The sequence below is a fragment of the Mus caroli genome, unplaced genomic scaffold (genome assembly GCF_978045245.1).
Source record: "Mus caroli unplaced genomic scaffold, Mus_caroli_1 scaffold_17, whole genome shotgun sequence".
NCBI classification, from domain to species: Eukaryota; Metazoa; Chordata; class Mammalia; order Rodentia; family Muridae; genus Mus; species Mus caroli.
The window spans coordinates 53,749,138-53,769,134 of NW_028227272.1; the positions used below are offsets into that span (position 1 = coordinate 53,749,138).

General features: G+C 40.0%; 1 protein-coding gene and 1 pseudogene across 1 annotated transcript in view; one reads left to right on the forward strand and one right to left on the reverse strand.

Moving 5' to 3' along the window:
• Adgrg7 (adhesion G protein-coupled receptor G7) overlaps positions 1-19,997 on the reverse strand; it is an 84,391-nt gene that overhangs the window by 34,312 nt on the left and 30,082 nt on the right. Inside the window, exons 6-10 of the mRNA XM_021184877.2 lie at positions 18,311-18,411; positions 12,430-12,560; positions 12,210-12,317; positions 2,206-2,372; positions 1,385-1,540 (exon numbers count right to left, since the gene is read on the reverse strand). Of these exons, the coding sequence (XP_021040536.2) occupies positions 1,385-1,540; positions 2,206-2,372; positions 12,210-12,317; positions 12,430-12,560; positions 18,311-18,411 (663 nt within the window). The remainder of the gene's footprint in view (positions 1-1,384; positions 1,541-2,205; positions 2,373-12,209; positions 12,318-12,429; positions 12,561-18,310; positions 18,412-19,997) is intronic.
• On the forward strand, positions 8,590-9,047 carry LOC110311977 (tropomyosin-like; annotated as a pseudogene).

The following is a 19,997-nucleotide window of genomic DNA, read 5'->3' on the forward strand; positions in this document are numbered from 1 at the left end:
ATTTTTGTAGGAAAAATATAAAAATAATAATCTTGATTTAAAAGAAAAGTGTCAAGGCAGTATGCATATATACACATACACATATAAACATATGTGTATGTGTATATACACATACACATATAAACATGTGTATGTGTATATACACATACATCTATATTCAATGCGCAAAGAATCATAGACAACACGGATCATCAGATCTTAGATATCAACTCTTCCTTCAGAGTCTATTTGGCTTAATTTGCAATTCAACTATTCATTTGACAAATTTCACAGCTCAAAAGTTTTACAACTGTGGTTAGGCAGATATTGGTGAGAGGTTGGGGAAGCCTCACCTGGAAACAGGGGGCTTATATATAACTGTTACAAAGCTTTCTGTATCATTTAACATCCAAGCTAATCTTCATAGCTAATACGACTTGATGTCAAAAATGGAAATTTTTATTGCTAGTGTCTTCTGATAGGAAAATCTGCTCTCAATGTAAGTTAGACAAGAAGTAATTAAAATCAACCAAAATAAGAAAAGTTTAACAGCTAAAGTGAGGGAGATACAGTTGTCTCAAACATGTCTGAAAATAAAGTTCTATTTGATTGTCTACACTGTGTCAGTGTATTCTGTGAATCTCCATCCTAAACCTGGCCACATGTTAGCTCTTGCAGGATGAAAACATGGTTTTCCCTCCAGGGATTCATGAACGAGTGCTATTCAGTAGATACCCCTGTTAATATTTGATTCTAACATTCTACACACGTCCTCATTCAAACCAACACGTTGCTTTATAAGAATGTTTTTCAGAATTGGCATGTAGAGGAGACCTTCTGAAAATGGCCAGAGGTGCACATGTCAGATTGGCTTCTGGCCCTGTACAGGGATATCTGATGGTTAATAAGCTTAAGGGAGAGAGAGTGAACCTATGGGAGAGACGTAAAGAATTCAAGAGCTGTTTCTTTTCTACATATCAGCAAGAGCAGCAATTAGGACAGCTGCAATGGAAAGAGGCCCAGGAAATCCAAGTGGCCTACATATGGCCAGGTATGTACTAAAGTGTTCCACTCCATAAGGATCTCACTCTTAACACAGTTTGTCTAGTGGAATGTGCCAACTTCTCCTTCCCACTTATACGTCTTTTCCATTCTTATAAACACAGTGCTAAACTAAACTTGTCTGTCTCTGTCCTGAAACCCCATGGTAAACAACAACCAAGACCTCTGTTACTTTCTAGCATGCTCCTTTTTAGCCCTATCGCTTTATCCCCTTTCCTATTTTATCTGAATTTACAATCTATGTAAATAATACCTCAACGGTATCCTTGGTTGATGTATCCTAGACCTGTGTATAAGGGAAAGCCTTGTCTCAAAAGAGATTGATTGTTTTGCGCATGCTTACCATCAATACAGCGAAATTGGTCGTGTGGCTGCAGTGGCAACGGAGGAATTCTGTGGTGTTCCCAGTTTTTTGGCAGCCTTGTGTGTCCCAGTCATTTATTAAAAAATTCCAGTAGACACAAGCATAGGAGTGAAGCCGGAGTTCTCTTTTGTCATACTGTGAGTTGATGGCACATTAAATGATTAATTGGATAGGGAAACCTCTAATAGGATTAGATAGTCCCAAGAGAAATGAGTACATACCAAGCACTCTTATAGACTGAGGGAAGAAGAAAGGCATAAAAAGTTGTAAAGCTAGAATCCCAGTACTTGTGAATCTGAGGTTGGAGGACTGCTCCAAGTTCATACCCAGCTAGAGCTGTATAGTGAGTTTGTCTCTAGTACACAATAAACAACCAACCAACCAAAGAAAGTATGTGAGGATACAAAATCAAATTAATTTTCTATTTTAGTTTGTCAGAAAATTAGATAAGACAAACATTTAAATGAATACTTCAAAAGACTTTTCCTGGCTAGTTTTTTTTTTTTAAGATCGATTTATTTATTTTATGTATATAAGTACACCATTGATGTCTTCAGACACACCGGAAGAGATCAACAGGTCCCATTAAAGATGGTCGTGAGCCACCATGTGGTTGCTGGGAATGAACTCAGGACCTTTGGAAGAGCAGTCAGTGCTCTTAACTGCTGAGCCATCTCTCCAGCTCAAAAGACTTCTCAAAAAAAAAAAAAATTCTGTAGAGTTCTTTTATCAAAATAACCTCCAGTTTTTTAAAATTAAGAGTAGACAGAATTTTTATTTCCATTCATGGAAAAACTTACCGTGGGATTAAATACCATTTCCACAGAAATTTTATTTTGGCGTTGTTGTTCACTTTCATTTATTTTGCTGGAGATAATCTTTTGACTAAAATCTGATGTAGCAGTGAAAGTTTTTGATTGGAAAAGCTTGTGGTTTTGATACACTATAAAACCACATGATTTTTTATCTACGGAGAAAAAACAGCAGATATTAAAATCAACAGACATACTCTGTGGTGAATGAAGTAAAGTTTCAATCATTGTAGAACTGCATGGTTCCTTCATATTTAAGGCAGGGTAAGAAAAAATTCACTGTCTGAGCTTTTACTTAATTGCAGTATATTACCCTGATGTTACATACTGCATATATACCATTTCTATTCGCAGCTCTTGGTTCATAACTACTTGCAAAGTGCAATACATGGGAACTCGAATGTTTCTTTTGAAGCTGGCCATCAGGAAACTCTCTGACCCTTCTGATCTGGTAAATGGTAAGATTCCATCTAAGTAAAGCTCTTACCTCAAGTCCAAGAGGCAGGGATACTTGACAGAGTTGAATAGAAGTGTACACAGACAGGCTTTTTGAATTTCCCTATTCCATTTATTTCCCAATTCCATTAGATCATATTCTCTGTTCAAATCACATTTACACATTCTTGCCTATGGTTCAATTATTTCTATGCAATGAAGCCTCCATGGAAAGCTCAAAGGACAGAGTTCAGACAGCTTTGGAACAGCAGGCCGTGTGGAGCTTTCTGAGTGGGGTACACTCCCAGAGAGGGTGTGAAAACCCTGCACCCCTTCATTCAAACCTCACCTTGTACTTATTCTCATACGTATCCTTTGTAGTATCCTATATAATAAATGTGTTTATTATCCAGTAGATGTGTCTACCTGAGATACGTGAATTCCAAAGCAAATTAAATCCAAGAAAGGTTTATGGAAACTAGTTTATAATTGGTCAATAAATAAAGGTAAAACTCTCTGGGGCTTGTAACTGACTCTGTCTGTCTGTCTGTCTGTGTATGCATGTGTGTGAAAACCTTGACAGACCAGTCTAGGCTTTTAGGCTATAAGAGATATTGTGAACATATGTGACCCTCCAGTTTGCTAACTGCTCCTCTCCTTCCCATAGATTTCTTCCCGAGGTTCCCTTTTCTTATCGTCTATGTGGAGATGATATATGTCTGCTTATTCTGCCTCATTTATAACCATCTCACTTTCTATGCAGTAAGACGGGAGGCGGAATCTCTGGGTAGACACAACTGAAGCTTCTTCTTCCTCCAGCTAGTACAACACTGAGCGAGAAATAGCAAAGGGTTACCGTCTGTCAAGGTGACTGTGCCTACAGAAGCCCCCATAAGGGCTGCCTGCCATTTGTGGCAACAGAGCAGATGCCTTAAGTCACCAGGCAACACATTTGAAGGAAGCTTTGATGGAGGTCTTGGCATGGACATGCCTCACTGTCTCTGCTCTGACTATTAGGAACCCAGCTATCTCAGAGCAGGAAGGCCATTGTGAGGCACTTCCTTTGGACATCAGAGAATAGAATCAGCTGTTGATTAATGGCCCTGTGGGGTTACAACAGTGAAAGTTGTACCTGCATGGTTATGAGAATGTCCAAAATGAACTAGTTGAGGAATACTTAACCCTTTTACGTAGCTACTAGCCACATACAACACAGCAGAAGAAATAATAAGTGCATCTCTTTAATGTACGGTGTTATGTGTATATGACATGGTTCATCACACATCTGTGAGTGTGCACACCCATACATGCATGCTGAGGCTAGAAAAGGACATCAGGTGTTCTGTTCTATCCTTCTCCATATTACTTTCTTGAGACATGGTCTCGCACTGTACCTGAAAGATGGGTTGGGGACATAGCAGGAGTTGGAGGAAGGAAAGGTATGGATGGAAACCAATCTTTTAAATACAGAATTCGTGCATAAATGTCTCAAAACATTTGTAAATGTAAATAAAAAATAAAAAACCAAAATGCATATGTTAAGCCAGTACCTTGGATTTCTATTTTTTAAAAAAAAATAAAACAGCATATTGGAGATAAAACAGAAATCCATATGAGCACATAGATTCTGTCTTAAAAATTAGAGTTCTTGGCCATTCATCCCCTAGTCCTAGAATATTTTTTGGCATCTTTTACAAAATCAAAATTTTTATGAATCCTCATATTTGTATCTTGTGTACATCCAACTCTCTACATTTTTAGTTATTCCTTTTCCATCCTCCTCCTCCTCACTTTATCAGCTTTGTTAAATGCTTATTTCATTGTTTTTCACAGAATCTATTTTCCATTTTGTTGATCAAGTCTAGCATATGTTAACTTATAAATCTCTTCGCTTATACCCTCAATTTATTCTTACTCATAGCCTTCTGTGTGTTACTTTTATGGATCTTCAGGCGAGTGTTTATGTGCCTTTCCCTAATTTATTTCATTTTCTAGTAAATTTATTAAGCAGTAAACACTTTTTTAAAAACAATTTTATCTATATCCTCCACAGTGACATGTGGTATTATTGCTATTAATTTTCCAATTATTTGAAATCCACACTTTAATTTCTTCTGTAATAGACTTCTCACTTCAAAACTTCTATATTTGGCAAAAACATTTGCTGCTCTTTTATTGTGATCAGGAACTGTCGTACATAATTTTTATTTTAAAAAATGAATATGCATTTCCTTTTTAGTGGTCTCTTTGAGAATTTCAAATAATGAATTTTGATTACCAACAGCTCCCTGTCAACTCCTCCCAGATCCACTATAATTTCCCGACTGCCAAGTTTCTGCCCTTGTCTGCTTCTCAAATCCACCAAGTTCAGTTTGAGCTGCCCATGCACTCTTGGGTGTGTTGGCATCCACTGCAGAGTCGTCCAACCACCATGGGCCACACAACCTTAAAAAACAATGACTCTCCCACTCTTGGCAGCTACCAATTTTGTAAACTGAGGATAGTCACTTCTCCAATAACTTTACAAACGATTAAAAGGGATTCGCAATATATACTTTTAATATTCAAATAAAATTATACATGTTTAGAAATATATACAGAAATAAAGCTTATTATTTCCATCTACTTTCTCTTCAATTTCTAGAATGGTTGCAATAAAATTTCTCCTTCTGGTTACTGTTTGGTCCGTTCTTCCTGTTATTTTCGATTATTTTTTCTTTTTATTTTACTATCTTTTTTAAGAGAACAAAGTATTAAAACATGTTTGACAGGCTAGTGCCTTATATTAATGTGGAAATGTGTTTAGGGTTGTTGGAAATGTTAGAAAAGTATTGATTAAAGGCTACAAAATTTTCACTAGGTAGGAAGAAAATGTTTAAAAATGTCTAGTCCCAATGGTGACTACAGTTAGTATGTTCTGCTCATGAAAACAGGTAAAGACGGTGGAAAATAAGTGTTTTCACCACAAAAGACTCATTCTGTGAGGTAATGGAGATATTGATTGCTTAGAAAAGTTGTTCTACAGTATATTTCAAAACACGTCTACACCAAATACACATAACCTGCAATTTAAAAACATTTCCTTTCAATTTGACATAGACCTGTTTCTTAATAACATTTAAAACCATTTAAGAAATATTGCTTATTTGTATCCAAATAAGAAAGTAAAATATTAGACCCTCTCCTTTAACCAACCATGAAGTAAATTCTAGATATCCTAGGTAGACTGAAACCTCAACTTGGATACAAGCACTGAGGTTGCTTAAGAGAAGATCAGAGAGCAGCATGGCACTCTTAGGATAAACATACTTAAGACATTCACAGAGCTTTACCAATCCCACATCCAATAGAATCAAGAAATTAGACTCCATAGAACCAAATAACCCTAGTAAAATGGGGTAACAGCTAAACAAAGAATTCTCAATGGCGGAAACTCAAATGGTTGAGAAACACCTAAAGAAATGTTCAACAATTGTAGTCATCAGGGAAATAAATAAATAAATAAATAATAAAAAAATAAAACCTGAGATTCCACCCCACACCAGTCAGAATGGCTAAGATCAAAAACTCAGGTGACAGCAGATGCTGGCGAGGATGTGGAAAAAGAGGAACACTCCTCCATTGTTGGTGGGATTGCAACCTGGTACAACCACTCTGGAAATCAGTCTGGCGGTTCCTCAGAAAACTGGACATAGTATTACCTGAGGACCCAGCTATACCACTCCGGGGATATACCCAAAAGATGCTCCAACATATAACAAGAACATGTGTTATGTTCATAGCAGCCTTATTTATAATAGCCAGGAGCTGGAAAGAACCCAGATGACCTTACACAGAGGAATGGATACAGAAAATGTGGTGCATTTACACAGTGGAGTGCTACTCAGCTATTAAAAATAATGAATTCATGAAATTCTTAGGCAAATGGATGGAAGTAGAAAACATCATCCTGAGTGAGGTAACCCAGACACAAAAGAACACACATGGTATGCACTCACTGATAAATGGATATTAGCACAAAAGCTCAGAATACCCAAGACACAATTCACAAACCACATGAAACTCAATAAGAAGGAAGACCATGGGTGCTTCGGTCCTTCTTAGTGTGGGGGAATGTCAGGGTGGGGAGGAGGGAGTGGGTGAGTGAGCACCCTCATAGAAACGGGGGAATGGAGGATGGGATAGGGGGTTTCCAAACCAGAAACCAGGAAAGGGGATAACATTTGAAATGTAAATATCCAATAAAAAAGAGAAAATATTCTAAATGCACAGCTTCTGTATAGAATCCATGAATATAAAGGGCCTACTGTGTATACTGCAAGCTTTAATACTGTGAACAAGTATTACAGTTTTGCAGCTTGCCTGCCATTTTCCTGATATTGGTATGTGTTCGCTTCATGCTTGTGTCTAAAGTTTTGTTACATATTTTATGCAAAAAAGAAAATTCTATAATTGGGATATTTTATCTATGCACATAAATGGTATGCTATAGACTTGCATTTTACCTAAAATATTCTTAAGTTTTTTTTTCAAGTATATTATTGGTTTTATTAGCTGTTGCCTGTTAAGTATGAGACATTTTTTTCCTTCTATATCTTGAAAGTTCATGATACAATATTGGGGTATTTTTTTTTTTTGCTCTTGGTTTTTACTTGTATTTGTTAAGCACATATCTCCTATTCCATGACTTTCTGACTCAAATGTTTGTTTGCTCTTCTCTTATTGATCAGAAAGATTTTATGGGTTTTGATTTAGCATAAAAATGTCTAGCTATCCAGGTAAAGAAACACAGTAGAACAAATGCAAAGAAAGCTAGATAGAATTGTTTTCTCTTTATCTAAGTTGAGAACATCTTCCCTTCAGTCTGATGGAATCTTAATGTTTTATGGCTTGAGACATACCAAAATCTGTACTTAGGAATGTCAGTGTATCTAGCGGGTCTACATTTGCTCTATAGTTTGTCCCTTGTTTCTTTGGAGAACTGGAGCTTGAATGCAGAACCTTGTATATAGTAAGCAAGTACTCCACGAGGAGCTGCATCCTAGCTGCATCTTGATTTCTTTTTAATTGGATATTTTATTTATATTTCAAATGTTATCTCCTTTCCTGATTTCCCCCTAGAAACTCCCTATCCTATCCCTCTTCCTCCTGCTTCTATGAGGGTATGCCCCAACCCACCCTCACATTCCTCTACACTGGGGCATTGAGCTTTCATGGGACCAAGGGCCTCTTCTCCCTTTGATGTCCAACAAGGCCATCCTCTGCTATATAAGCAGCTAAAGCCATGGGTCCTTCCATGTGTACTCTTTGATTGTTGGTTTTGTTTCTGGGAGCTCAGGGCGGGGGTCTGATTGGTTGATATTGGTCTTCTTATGGGTGGCAAACCCCTTTAGCTCCTTCAGTCCTTTCTATAACTCCTTCATTGGGGACCCCATGATCAGTGCAATGGTTGACTGCACGAATTTGCCTCTGTGTATGTCAGGCTCTGGCAAAGCCTCTCAGGAGATAGCTATATCAGGCTCCTGTCAGTTAGCACTTCTTGGCATCCACAATAATGTCTGTATTTGGTGACTGGATATGGGATGGATCGCCAGGTAGGACAGTCTCTGGATGGCCTTTTCCTTCAGTCTCTGCTCCACACTTTGTCTCCATATTTCCTCTGAGTATTTTGTTCCCCTTTCTAAGAAAGACCGAAGCACCCACACTTCCTTCTTCTTGAGCTTCACATGGTCTGAATTTCACCTTAGGTATCCCTAGCTTTTAGGCGAGCTGGATGGCAAGTGTGAGCGGTAAGAGAAAGCTGAAGGAGATGTGGCTGCTTTCAATGGCAGCATCTAGCTGGTGGAGGATGAGCTGGACCAGGCTTAGGAGCAACTGGCCACAGCCCTGCAGAAGCTGGAAGAGGCAGAGAAGGCTGCTGATGAGAGTGAAAGAGGCATGAAGGTGATAGAGAACCAAGCCATGAGAGGTGAGGAAAAGATGGAGATCCAGTAGATGCAGCTCAAAGAAACCAAGCTCATCCCTGAGGAGGCCGACCACAAGTATGAGGAGGCTGCTCATGTAAGTTGGTCATCCTGGAGGGTGAGCTGGAGAGAGCAGAGGAACGGGCAGAGGTGTCTGAACTAGAGTGTGGTGACCTGGAGGAAGGGCTCATGAACATAACTAATAATCTGAAATCACTGGAGGCTGTTTCTGAAAAGGAGGATAAATATGAAGAGGGAATCAAGCTTCTGCCTGACAAGCTAAAGGAGGCTGAGTCTGCGGAAAGGACAGTTTTTAAACTGAAGAAGACAATCAATGATCTGGAAGAAAAAAAACTTGCCCAGTCCAAAGAAGAGAACGTGGGCTTACATCAGATACTGGACCAGACACTGAACAAACTTATCTGTTTATAATACAAACTAAACCAGAAGAGTCCTGTTTTGATACCAACTCTACACCAGAGTGTGTGCCCTGTTTTCCTCTCTCGTAAGAAGTGCACTTATTACCATGTCTCCACCTTGCTGGAAATGCCAAGCCGATAATGAATTCATGACTAAATATTTGTGTTAGACAATCTTTGAGTATCAGTTAAGTTTAATTCTTTCCTTTTCCATTCAAATGAAGCACCAGCTTCTTTGGCTATCCTTATTTCTTCCCCCCCCCAATAACTTCTAATCTTTATTAATGTTTATCATGTCTATAATCTTTTTATTAGATATTTTCTTTATTTACATTTCAGATGTTATTCTCTTTCCTGGTTTCCCCTCCAACCCCCCCCCCCATCCTCTACCCACTGCCCCCTGCTCACCAACCCACCCACTCCCACTTCCTGCCCCTGGCATTCCCCTACACTGGGGCATAGAACCTTCACAGGACCAAGGGCTTCTCCTCCCATTGATGACCGACTAAGCCATCCTCTGCTACATATGCAGCTGGAGCCATGAGTCCCACCATGTGTACTCTTTGGTTGGTGGTTTAGTTCCTGGATCTCTGGGGTTACTGGTTAGTTCATTTTGTTGTTCCACCTATGGGGCTGCAAACCCCTTCAGCTCCTTGGGTCCTTTCTCTAGCTCCTTCATTGGGGACTCTGTGCTCAGTTCAATGGATGGTTAGCATGTACAAGAATGCAAATTGATACATTCTTATCTCCGTGTACAAAGCTCAAGTCCAAGTTGATCAAGGACCTCCACATAAAACCAGATACACTGACACTAATAGAAAAGAAACTGGGGAAGAGTTTCGAGCACATGGGCACAGGGGAACATTTCCTGAACAGAACACTAATAGTTTGTGCTCTAAGATCAAGAATTGACAAATGGAACCTCATAAAATTGTAAAGCTTATGTAAGGCAAAGTACACTGTTAATAGGACAAAATGGCAACCAACAAATTGGAAAAAGATCTTTTACCAACCCTACATCTGATAGAAGGCTAATATCCAATATATACAATGAACTCAAGAAGCTGGACTCCAGAAAATCAAATAACTCCATTAAAAATGGGGTACAGAGCTAAACAAAGAATTCTCAACTGAGGAATACCGAATGGCTGAGAAGCACCTGAAAAAAATGTCCAACATCCTTAATCATCAGGGAAATGCAAATCAAAACAACCCTGAGATTCCACCTCACACCAACCAGAATGGCTAAGATCAGAAATTCAGGTGACAGCAGATACTGGTGAGAATGTGAAGAAAGAGGAACACTCCTCCATTGTTGGTGGAATCGCAAGCTGGTACAACCACCCTGGAAATCAGTTTGGCAGTTCCTCAGAAAATTGGACAACTGAAGAAAATTGGATACCAGAAGATCCAGCAATACCTCTCCTGAGCATATACCCAGAAGATGTTCCAACCTGTAATAAGGACACAGGCTCCACTATGTTCATAGCAGCCTTATTTATACCCACGGAAGGAGTTACAGAGATGAAGTTCAGAGGTGAGACAGAAGGAAGGACCATCCAGAGACTGCCCCACCCGGGGATCCATCCCATAAACAACCACCAAACCCAGACACTATTGAATATGCCTGCAAGATTTTGCTGACAGGATCCTGATATAGCTGTCTCTTGTGAGGCTATGCCAGTGCCAGGCAAATACAGAAGTGGATGCTCACAGTCATCTATTGGATGGAACACGGGCCCTCAATGAAGGAGCTAGAGAAAGTACCCAAGGAGCTGAAGGGGTCTGTATCCCTATAGGAGGAACAACAATATGAACTAACCAGTACCCCCAGAGCTTGTGTCTCTAGCTGCTTATGTAGCAGAAGATGGCCTAGTCGGCCATCAATGGGAGGAGAGGCCCTTGATCTTTCAAAGATTATATGCCCCAGTACAGGGGAATGCCAGGGCCAGGAAAAGGGAGTGGGTGGGTTGGGGAGCAGAGTGGGGGAAGGATATAGGGGACTTTTGGGATAGCATTTGAAATGTAAATGAAGAAAATACCTAATAAAAAAGTTGTTTTTGAAAAAAGAAAGAAAGAAAGAAAGGAAGGAAGGAAGGAAGGAAGGAAGGAAGGAAGGAAGGAAGGAAGGAAGGAAGAAAGAAAGAAAGAAAGAAAGAAAGAAAGAAAGAAAGAAAGAAAGAAAGAAAGAAAGAAAGAAAAAGAAATTGGCTTGACTTCGTTTCCATTGTTCAGGGAACAACAAATGGAAGCTTGACTTTGCCACTACTTGAATTCCTTTGGGAATGACACTCATAAAAGTCCAAGGCCTCCTGATAGAACTGGATGTGAAGTGTTCTGTAGGCTGCACATCTTTTTGCCTTTGTAGCTTTGCTTTTTCAGTTAACATCTCACATTGAAACATTCCACATTCCCCAACAGTGCGCGGCCAACTCGAGTTTACAGTCCTGATGCCAAGTCATCCTGCTTCTAGATTATCTGAACCCTTGTGCCTCACTCCTATTTATTAAGCATCACACTACCAGGGAGATAAACTTTTAGCAAACTGTGCAATTGAATAAAATCTGCTCTGTTCTTTAGATTCTTGCAAGTGTATCATATGCAGTTGTATCACCTTTTCTACATTTTGGTCAAATAAATGTTTGCATAAATAAAAATATGTTCTTTGGAACACCAGATTGTCAGTGTTGTTGGGAGAGAGAAACTTCATTAGACTTCTAGAATATAACTCTTTCAAGATATCGTGCCACATGCAAGACTGTGAGGAGCCTAGAGATGGTAGTGCAATTGTTACCACTAAATGACAACTTTCCCAGTTATATAAAAGGTTCCATGAGTGCCACACCATGAGGAAATAAGTACAGAGTTTGTGACTGAGCCTTCTTACAACACAGAAATGTAAGGAACACTTCTGCGAGCGTTTCATAGAAATACAAACTTGTGTACCTGGCACTAATATTTCAATCTGTTACTCTCCAATGTGGTTTTGAAATGAAGAATTCTCTGTGACCTGAAATAGTATCATTGAGATTACTGCATCAGAGCCTAAAGACAAACCAAATTATTAGGTGTGAAACTAAACAAGGGTTGTTTCTCCCTTCATGGACTTTTAAGTTAGTAATTGTTTGGATTCAGTGTGTTTTAAAAAGCAATGCAAACAAGGTTCAAGACGTACTTTCCCCAGTATTAAGTAAGATCTGAAGTTCAGTCTGTCCGTCTGGGTTGAGTGCATTTGCAGATTTGTCAATCGATGTTCTACCAGAAACCAGAGAATTACTAGATCCTGTAAGAAAGGGAAATTAGAATTTTAAATATCTGCATTTTGGTGAACTGTGATTTGTTATTGGCAATGGACTGTTGCTTACTGCCACAAGCATAGAAGGCTAACAGCTTACCTTTCTGTACAGAGAAGAGAACACTTGGCCCCGAACTGTCGCCTCGAGTGACAGACTGGATTGCTATATTGGGTTCCACCACTGTCTCATCATTCAGAGTATAGGAGTAATTCTCCATTTGCTTGATAAGACTGCATAGAATAAAACACAGGAACATGGCATGTTGTCATAAACCCAAGAGATGTGCTGTTTCCCTCATGAGAAAGGGCAGGAGCACACAGACCATGTAGTCACAGTGACAACCACCAAATGTGTGTGTGCATTTACTTAAATATATATCTGCCTCTCTTCACCAGGGTTTTGTTTTATCACATGTAGTTTTTTTATTTTTTTTTATTTTTTTTTATTTTTTATTTTTTTTTTTTTTTTGGTTTTTCGAGACAGGGTTTCTCTGTGTAGCCCCGGCTGTCCTGGAACTCACTTTGTAGACCAGGCTGGCCTCGAACTCAGAAATCCACCTGCCTCTGCCTCCCGAGTGCTGGGATTAAAGGCGTGTGCCACCACGCCCGGCTAGTTTTTTTTAAAAAATGCTATGATTATCGCTCCCTCAGGCTTTGTGCCACCATTGCATTAGCATATCTTGCAGGCAGGACAGCATTGTAGGTCAGAAGGGTTTTGTCTGGCTGGTACTTATGTTTTTCCTTTGATGGTGGGCAGAGTACCTTCCTGTATAAAAAAGGCCAACATGCAGGTGTGAAGGACTTTGTAGGCACCAGCTCAACTTCTCCATGTCCAAGGAGTTTTGTAGATAGGGTCTTCTGCAATGGGGCATCGCCCTTCAGTTTGTGGAGAGTCTTGGCAAGAGCCTGGGTTGTTTGGGGATTCCCATGGACCCTTTTTTGGCCAACAATTCATCTAAATATAACCTATTCTTGGTACTGGAAGCTTTGTTTAGAAGAATTTGTAGGAGCAACTAACCAATATCTCATCAACCTAAGGCCCACTCCACAAGATAGAACTCATACCTGACACAGCTTAGGTGACCAAGCACCTGAGACAAGATAGCCCAGAAACACAGAGTAAAACCCAAATACCACTGCTCTAAAAACAAACAGAAAAAAACATAGCACTAAACTGACTCCTAATGACATTCTGCTATACTCACAGATCAGTGCCTTACTCAGCCCTGATCAGAGAAGTTTCTTCTTAAAGCAGATGGAACTAATACAGAGATCCATAGCCAACCAGACTTTGTACCCACAGAGGGAGACCTTGAAACACTCAGCCCTAAATGGGTTGCCTCTATCAAATTCCTTCTCTTAGGGTTCAGGGAACCTTAGAGAAAAGGAGGCAGAAAGAATGTTCTTTGATCATAGTCAGCTATTGGATGGATCACAGGGCCCCCAATGGAGGAGCTACAGAAAGTACCCAAGGAGCTGAAGGGGTCTGCAACCCTATACCAGGAACAACAATATGAACTAACCAGTACCCCCAGAGCTTGTGTCTGCATATGTAGCAGAAGATGGCCTATTCGGCCATCATTGGGAAGAGAGGCCCCTTGGTCTTGCAAACTTTATATGCCCCAGTACAGGGAAAACACCAGGGCCAAGAAGTGGGAGTGGGTGGATGGGGAGCAGGGTGGGGGAGGGTATAGGGGACTTTCAGGATAGCATTTGAAATGTAAATGAAGAAAATATCTAATAAAAAATTGAAAAGAAAAGAGAGAATGTTCTCTGAGTACATATTACAGACTCCTTTAGTATTTTTATGGGATTCCTGAGTGTGTGAATGAGTGTGTCTCTGTTTCCTGTGCCTTCTCTTGGGCTCTTTTCCCTCTGTTTTACTCAATTCCATTGTGCTAGTTTTTGTTTTATCTGATTATATTTTATTATAAAAAGTGATGAAGGGATGCAATTAATTTGCAGTTTAAAATAGATACAGAAAAAATATGAATTATTTTGATTAGTATAGTCTTTTAAGAAGCTTAAACTAGAGATTTCTAGAAGAGGATAATGACATTTAAATTTCAAATGTTACACAATTTCATGAGTTGTTGGCAGTTTGTGCTATATATTTCCAATGTAATAAATAATATTAATACCCGATAGCATCTTTCATTAGAACTTACCTAATGATGGCTCTAAACTGCTAAGAGGATCATTTGCTTCCACTGTACCTGATAAGTTCCCATTAAGGAATACTGAAACACTGGGGTACCAAGAAAAGTATCCCCAGGCATTCAAAGGCTGAGAAAAGATGTGCTAAATGTGTCAGGGTTGTTTATCACAGTCACAGAGACTTCTAGAAAGTCATCTCACAGCTACTTTTAAGACCATTTTTCTCTCATGTCATAACTGAGTAGGTTAAATATGGGCCTCAGAGTAGCTGGTCTGATTCAAAAGGCAGCAGTCAAACAGACTTACATGACTGAAAGGGACCATCCAGTTTTTCAATTAGTAATCTTCTAGTCAGGGAGATGGGTGTGATCAGGAAGTTTCAGATTTTAGAGTAAAAAGTCAGGCCATTCTATCATTGAAAGGATAAATACAAAAGAAAAAGAGGCAATTTTCTTCCTGTTGAGAATAAGGGTGGGCCCACACAGTCTTAGGAAGACTGCAAAGCAGCCTTAGGGTCATAGCCATCTCCCTCCTCCAGGGAAGATCTGGCTCTGCACACATACACAGACTCTGTTACCACCTTATGCTTGGATTTTGGTGAGATTCAATACATCTTACAATAAATTTGTTTCGTCAGTGTGGCGGTTTGAGTGAGAGTAGCTCCTATAGGGTCATATATTTCAATGTTTGGTTCCCAGGTGGGGGATTATTTAGGAAGGATTAAGAGATGTGGCCTTGGAAAAGATATATCACTGGAGGTGGGTCTTGAGGTTTCAAAAGGCCATGTCAAACCTTGTCTTGCTCTCTCGCTCTCTCTCTCTCTGCTTCCATCTTGTGGGATAAGATGTAAGCTATCAACTACAGCTCCAGTGCCTGCCCTCCTGCGCACTCTGTTGGTCATCGACTAACCCCTCTGAAACTAAGAAAGCCCCCAATCAAATACTTTCTTTCCTAAGTTGTCTTGTTCAGGGTGTTTCATGACAGCAAAAGAACAGTAACTAAGTCAGCTGGGAAAACTCAAGTAGATAACTGTCTTAGCTACCTAAGAAAGCTAACTGGAGTACAAATTCAAACAATGGGAAAGGCATATGCAAGAGTGGATTATGTTACAGAGACAGTTTTACATCTCAAATCAGGCCACTAGGGAGATAATTTTGACCTTCAATACAACAGCAAGGATCCAGGGTTACATTGCAAGCAGAGTTCAAAAGGAAAACTAAAAACCTAACTTGTTGATTGGATCATCATATTGCCTCCACCACCAGAAACCCTACTCAGAGCCTCTGAGCTCTGGCCACGGGGGCATTGTGCCCCCGCCAGTCGGGAAGAGGGGGACAGACACTTCCTTCCCTTTGACACCTTGATGGGGTTGAAGCTGGATAGGGTTCTTCCTTCCCGTCCCTCTCCATCCCGTTTGCTTCCAGCTTTCCTATTTTCACTCTTCCCCTAAATAAACAGACTAAAAGGAGGATTCAGAGGCTGAACGCAGTGAGTTACAAGAGGGAGAAGTAAAGGAGATTGTTGGCTGGTCCCTGGCTTATGAAGAGACCCTTTTATAGGCTTGCGTCAACAGATAGAGTTTGGAGAACCAGACTTACCCTGAGAAAATTTAATTCCCTTCATTTGAAAGGAAGAGAATGAAGAGAGATCTTTCTTGGTAGCTCTTTAAGAGTATAGCTGCCCCTCAGTTTCCATGGGGGATTGGATCCTGAGCCCTGTTATCCTTATGGACACTGAAATCTTACAATGCTTAAATTCTTCCATAAAATGGCACAGTGCTTGCCTATAATATGTGCATTTATTTCTGTATATTTAGATAATTTCTACACTACTTATGAAACATACTATGAATGCTCTGTTTCATATGTATCCTTTTTTTTTTTAACTTTGATAGTTTAATCCTAAATAGATGATGGCTATATTCAGTCAAAAACTGTAAATTATATGGAGGATGCTCATAGATAGAGATAGATAGAGATATAAAAGGTCGTTGAAATAATGCTTTTATACAGAATGTTGATTGCCCATAATGCTAAAAGGCTTGATATAATCTGAAGTCTACCAAACATCAGAGACTTGGTTAGATAAAAAAGCATTTGTATGTATGTGTGTGTGGTGTGGTTTGGGGGTGTGTGTGGGGGGGTGCAGGTGTGCGGTGCATGTGTGCTGGGTGTGTGTGTGTGTGCATGGTGTGTGCACAGGGGTGGGGTAGGGTATGTCGGGTGTGGTGGGGTGTGGGGGGTGTGGGGTGCGCGCGGGGTATGGGTATGTGTGTGTGGTGTGGGTGGTGTGGAATGTATGGGTGCCATGCCATGTATGTGGAGGTCAGAGGACTGCTTGTGGGAGTCGGTTTTCTCCTTGTACCATGTGAGACCTGAGAATCAAATTCAGGTTGTCTGTTTTGGTGGCAAATATCTTTACTTCCTGAGCCACCACACAGATCCAGTAGTTAATGGAGATTGTCAAGTTGATGAGATCTGGAATCAACTAAAAGATAGCCCTCCCACCACCACCCCCAAAAACCTGTGAGAGTGTTTTCAGGAATAATTAATTACAGGGGCCAAGATCCTTTGCTAGAGTGGACATCACCTTCTGGACATGGCTCATATGAGGGTGGAAAGCAAGGCAGTGAGCTTGGCTGTCTTCCTCGGCTTGCAGGGAATGAGCCTGCTTGGTTGTTGCTGCTGCCATTTTGTGTGGATATTAAAACCCAGCTTCTTAGACCTTCCAATTGAACTGAAGGTCGTGGTTCTCCAGAAATCATTTAGGCCTTCAGCAGGACGACTGAGCCATCCAGCCCTGAATTCTGAGCAGCTACTGACCTAGCCTCTATAGTGTGCACATAGCTGTTGTTGTGCCCCATATTGTATAAGTCAATCCAATAAGTACCCCTTTGTAGTACATCCTCATCCTGCTGTGCTGCTCTGCCAGTGGACTCTATAAGTACAATGCCATAATATAGAATTATGTTCATGTATACATAGTCATAGCTTTTAAAAGGTTTTAAGATAGTAAATGACAATAGGTTAACACATTATGTAGTTACTTATGTATGAGGGCATGAACTTATATACAGAAAGAAAATATTTGGAGTATATTCTAAACAATTGAGGTAAATAATTTCAAAGAATTTGCCCATTATGTATTTGCTCATTTTTCTGCAGTAAGCAAGATTAAATGTAAAAAATAGGTTTAAAACTGTATTTTAATGATAGGCCTCTGTAACTAAATATGATTTGGGGGTATACATACATAATCAAAAATAATCAAGTACATGGCCTTAATAAGCAAAAGCAAAGGAAGAGGGGTTAGAATTCCTTCCCCCCCCCAAAGTAGCCATAGGAAAACAGAAAGCAAAACAAAACAACACAAAACAAAACAACAATAAAAAAAAGCCCTGCCTATCAATTCTTGGGAAGAGAGAGCTGAGGTGTGGACTGTAGGCTGACAGTGTGGTACATCCTGTAGTCGGGTGCTCTCTGCAGCTCTGTGCATGGAGAAGGGAGTTGAAGAACACCTTCTGTATGCAGAGGCTGATGCTTTGAACACACCAGACCCAGGTTAAGAGAACAAACTGTAATCTGAATCATCCCAGACTCACTTTTTCTCCTAGCCCATGAGCACACCTCAAACCAAGTAAGTAGCACATATCACTCCATATAGAACAAGATCAAGTAGAAAGTCAAGGGTTTTCTCTTTAATTCCCAAAGCATCAGGAGGCAGTTATTGTAGCCCTGCGAGAAATAGATCCTCTAGTCACACTTTCACCCAAGGAGGTAGATAGATGGCACTTCCTCAAACTTTCCTTCCAAACAGTTGCTTACTTGCTAAAGGATTTGCTATTGTCCATCTCAGCAGCTTTTTGAAAAACATCTTCACTGGCATCCAAAATCTGACTCACTGTGGCTATAGCAGTTTTTTTTGCCTGTGAAGGAGAAGGCACATCGCGTAAGATATGGGTCATGCATAATTGTCACTCTGATCGTGAGGAATTATCATGGTAGCCAATAACAGGAATAGCATGATTGTCCAAAGGAAAGTAACTTTTTAAAATCAAAGTTTCAGTTTGAGACGTGAGACAAAGGAAAGACCCATGATAAGAAGTAGAAACATAAATGAAGCTGGGGAAGGAGGAGGCTTAGGAGTTTGAATTTGACTTCATGATAAGGTCACTCACTGAGCTCTCTCTACTCACAAAAACACTTGGCTTGGATAAAAGTAGACACAAATATTGCTGCAATGCTGGCTATCCAAACCTCACAGCCCATGATACTTAGCACAACTTAAATACTTAGTATCAGGTGTACTTTTAGCTATCAGTAAAATTATTTTCTGATAATTGAACACTCAGGTGTGTCAGAGATATAGTCTCTTGGCCTTTTATTCCTACATGTCTTTACCAACTAAACTTTACTGGGAGAAGTGCATATTCTTTGAATTCTGTCTTTAATTACCTTGCTACTTAAAACCACTTTTCAAAGAATGTTTGGTAAGTAAAACAATTTTTGAAAGAAGGTTATCTGAAAATCATGAAGGAAATGAGCTGTGTTGATGTACTTCATTTTGATAGCTTACAACCCTGCTGACCAAATTAAGAACTCCATTAATGACAAATGTCAAGTATAATTCTTTTTTTTTTAATGGTTGAGAATTTAGCAGGCCATGATATTAGACCTGTAAACCTGGGTTAGGGCTTTTTAGAAAAAAAAAGTGAGTATGCTTGACACAAATGCAGATATTAAAAGGCATATTTCAGAGCAAGTGTATAGGAAAACTGTTTATTTGGAATAGAACAGGGATGACCCAGTTTAATAAAATTGTTCATATGTACCTAATAAAGAGACTGGTTTATTCTAAGACATGCTGGAATATCTAATGTAATAATAATCATGTTAATTCCAGAGGATGTTTAGACACGGAGTTTAACTTCTTTGAGCATCTCCCCAGGAAGTGTTCTCTGCCCAATGGTCTTAACTTAAACATCACTCAAATCACAGTGCAAGGAATAGATTTCGGGATGCTCCTCCCATTTTAGGTTTTGGGAATCAAACCTAAGGCCCCACATATGCTAATGAAACACTATCAATAGGCTACAATCCCAAATACCTCTTATGACTTAAAATCTTGGATTTTTCAGTCCCAAAAGGACATGCATGGCATGTTCTCACTTATAAGTGGATATTAGCCATAAAATACAGGATACCCATGCTACACTCCACAGACCCAAAGAAGTTAAACAAGAAGGAAGGCACAAGTGAGGAAGCTTGACTCTCACTTAGAAGGGGGAATAAAATAGTCATAAGAGGCATGTGTGGGGAGGGAACTGGGTGGGAGTGGGGAGGGGTAGGCGAATAGAAAGGGTTCAGGATCAGGTGTGGGGAAGGACAGGAGACAGACAGGGGTGGAGAGGTGGAGGGCATCTCCAGGATCTGACAGAGACCTGGGATGATGGAGGTGCCCAAGAATCAATGGGGCTGACCTTAGCTGTCACATCACTGGGGCGATGGAACC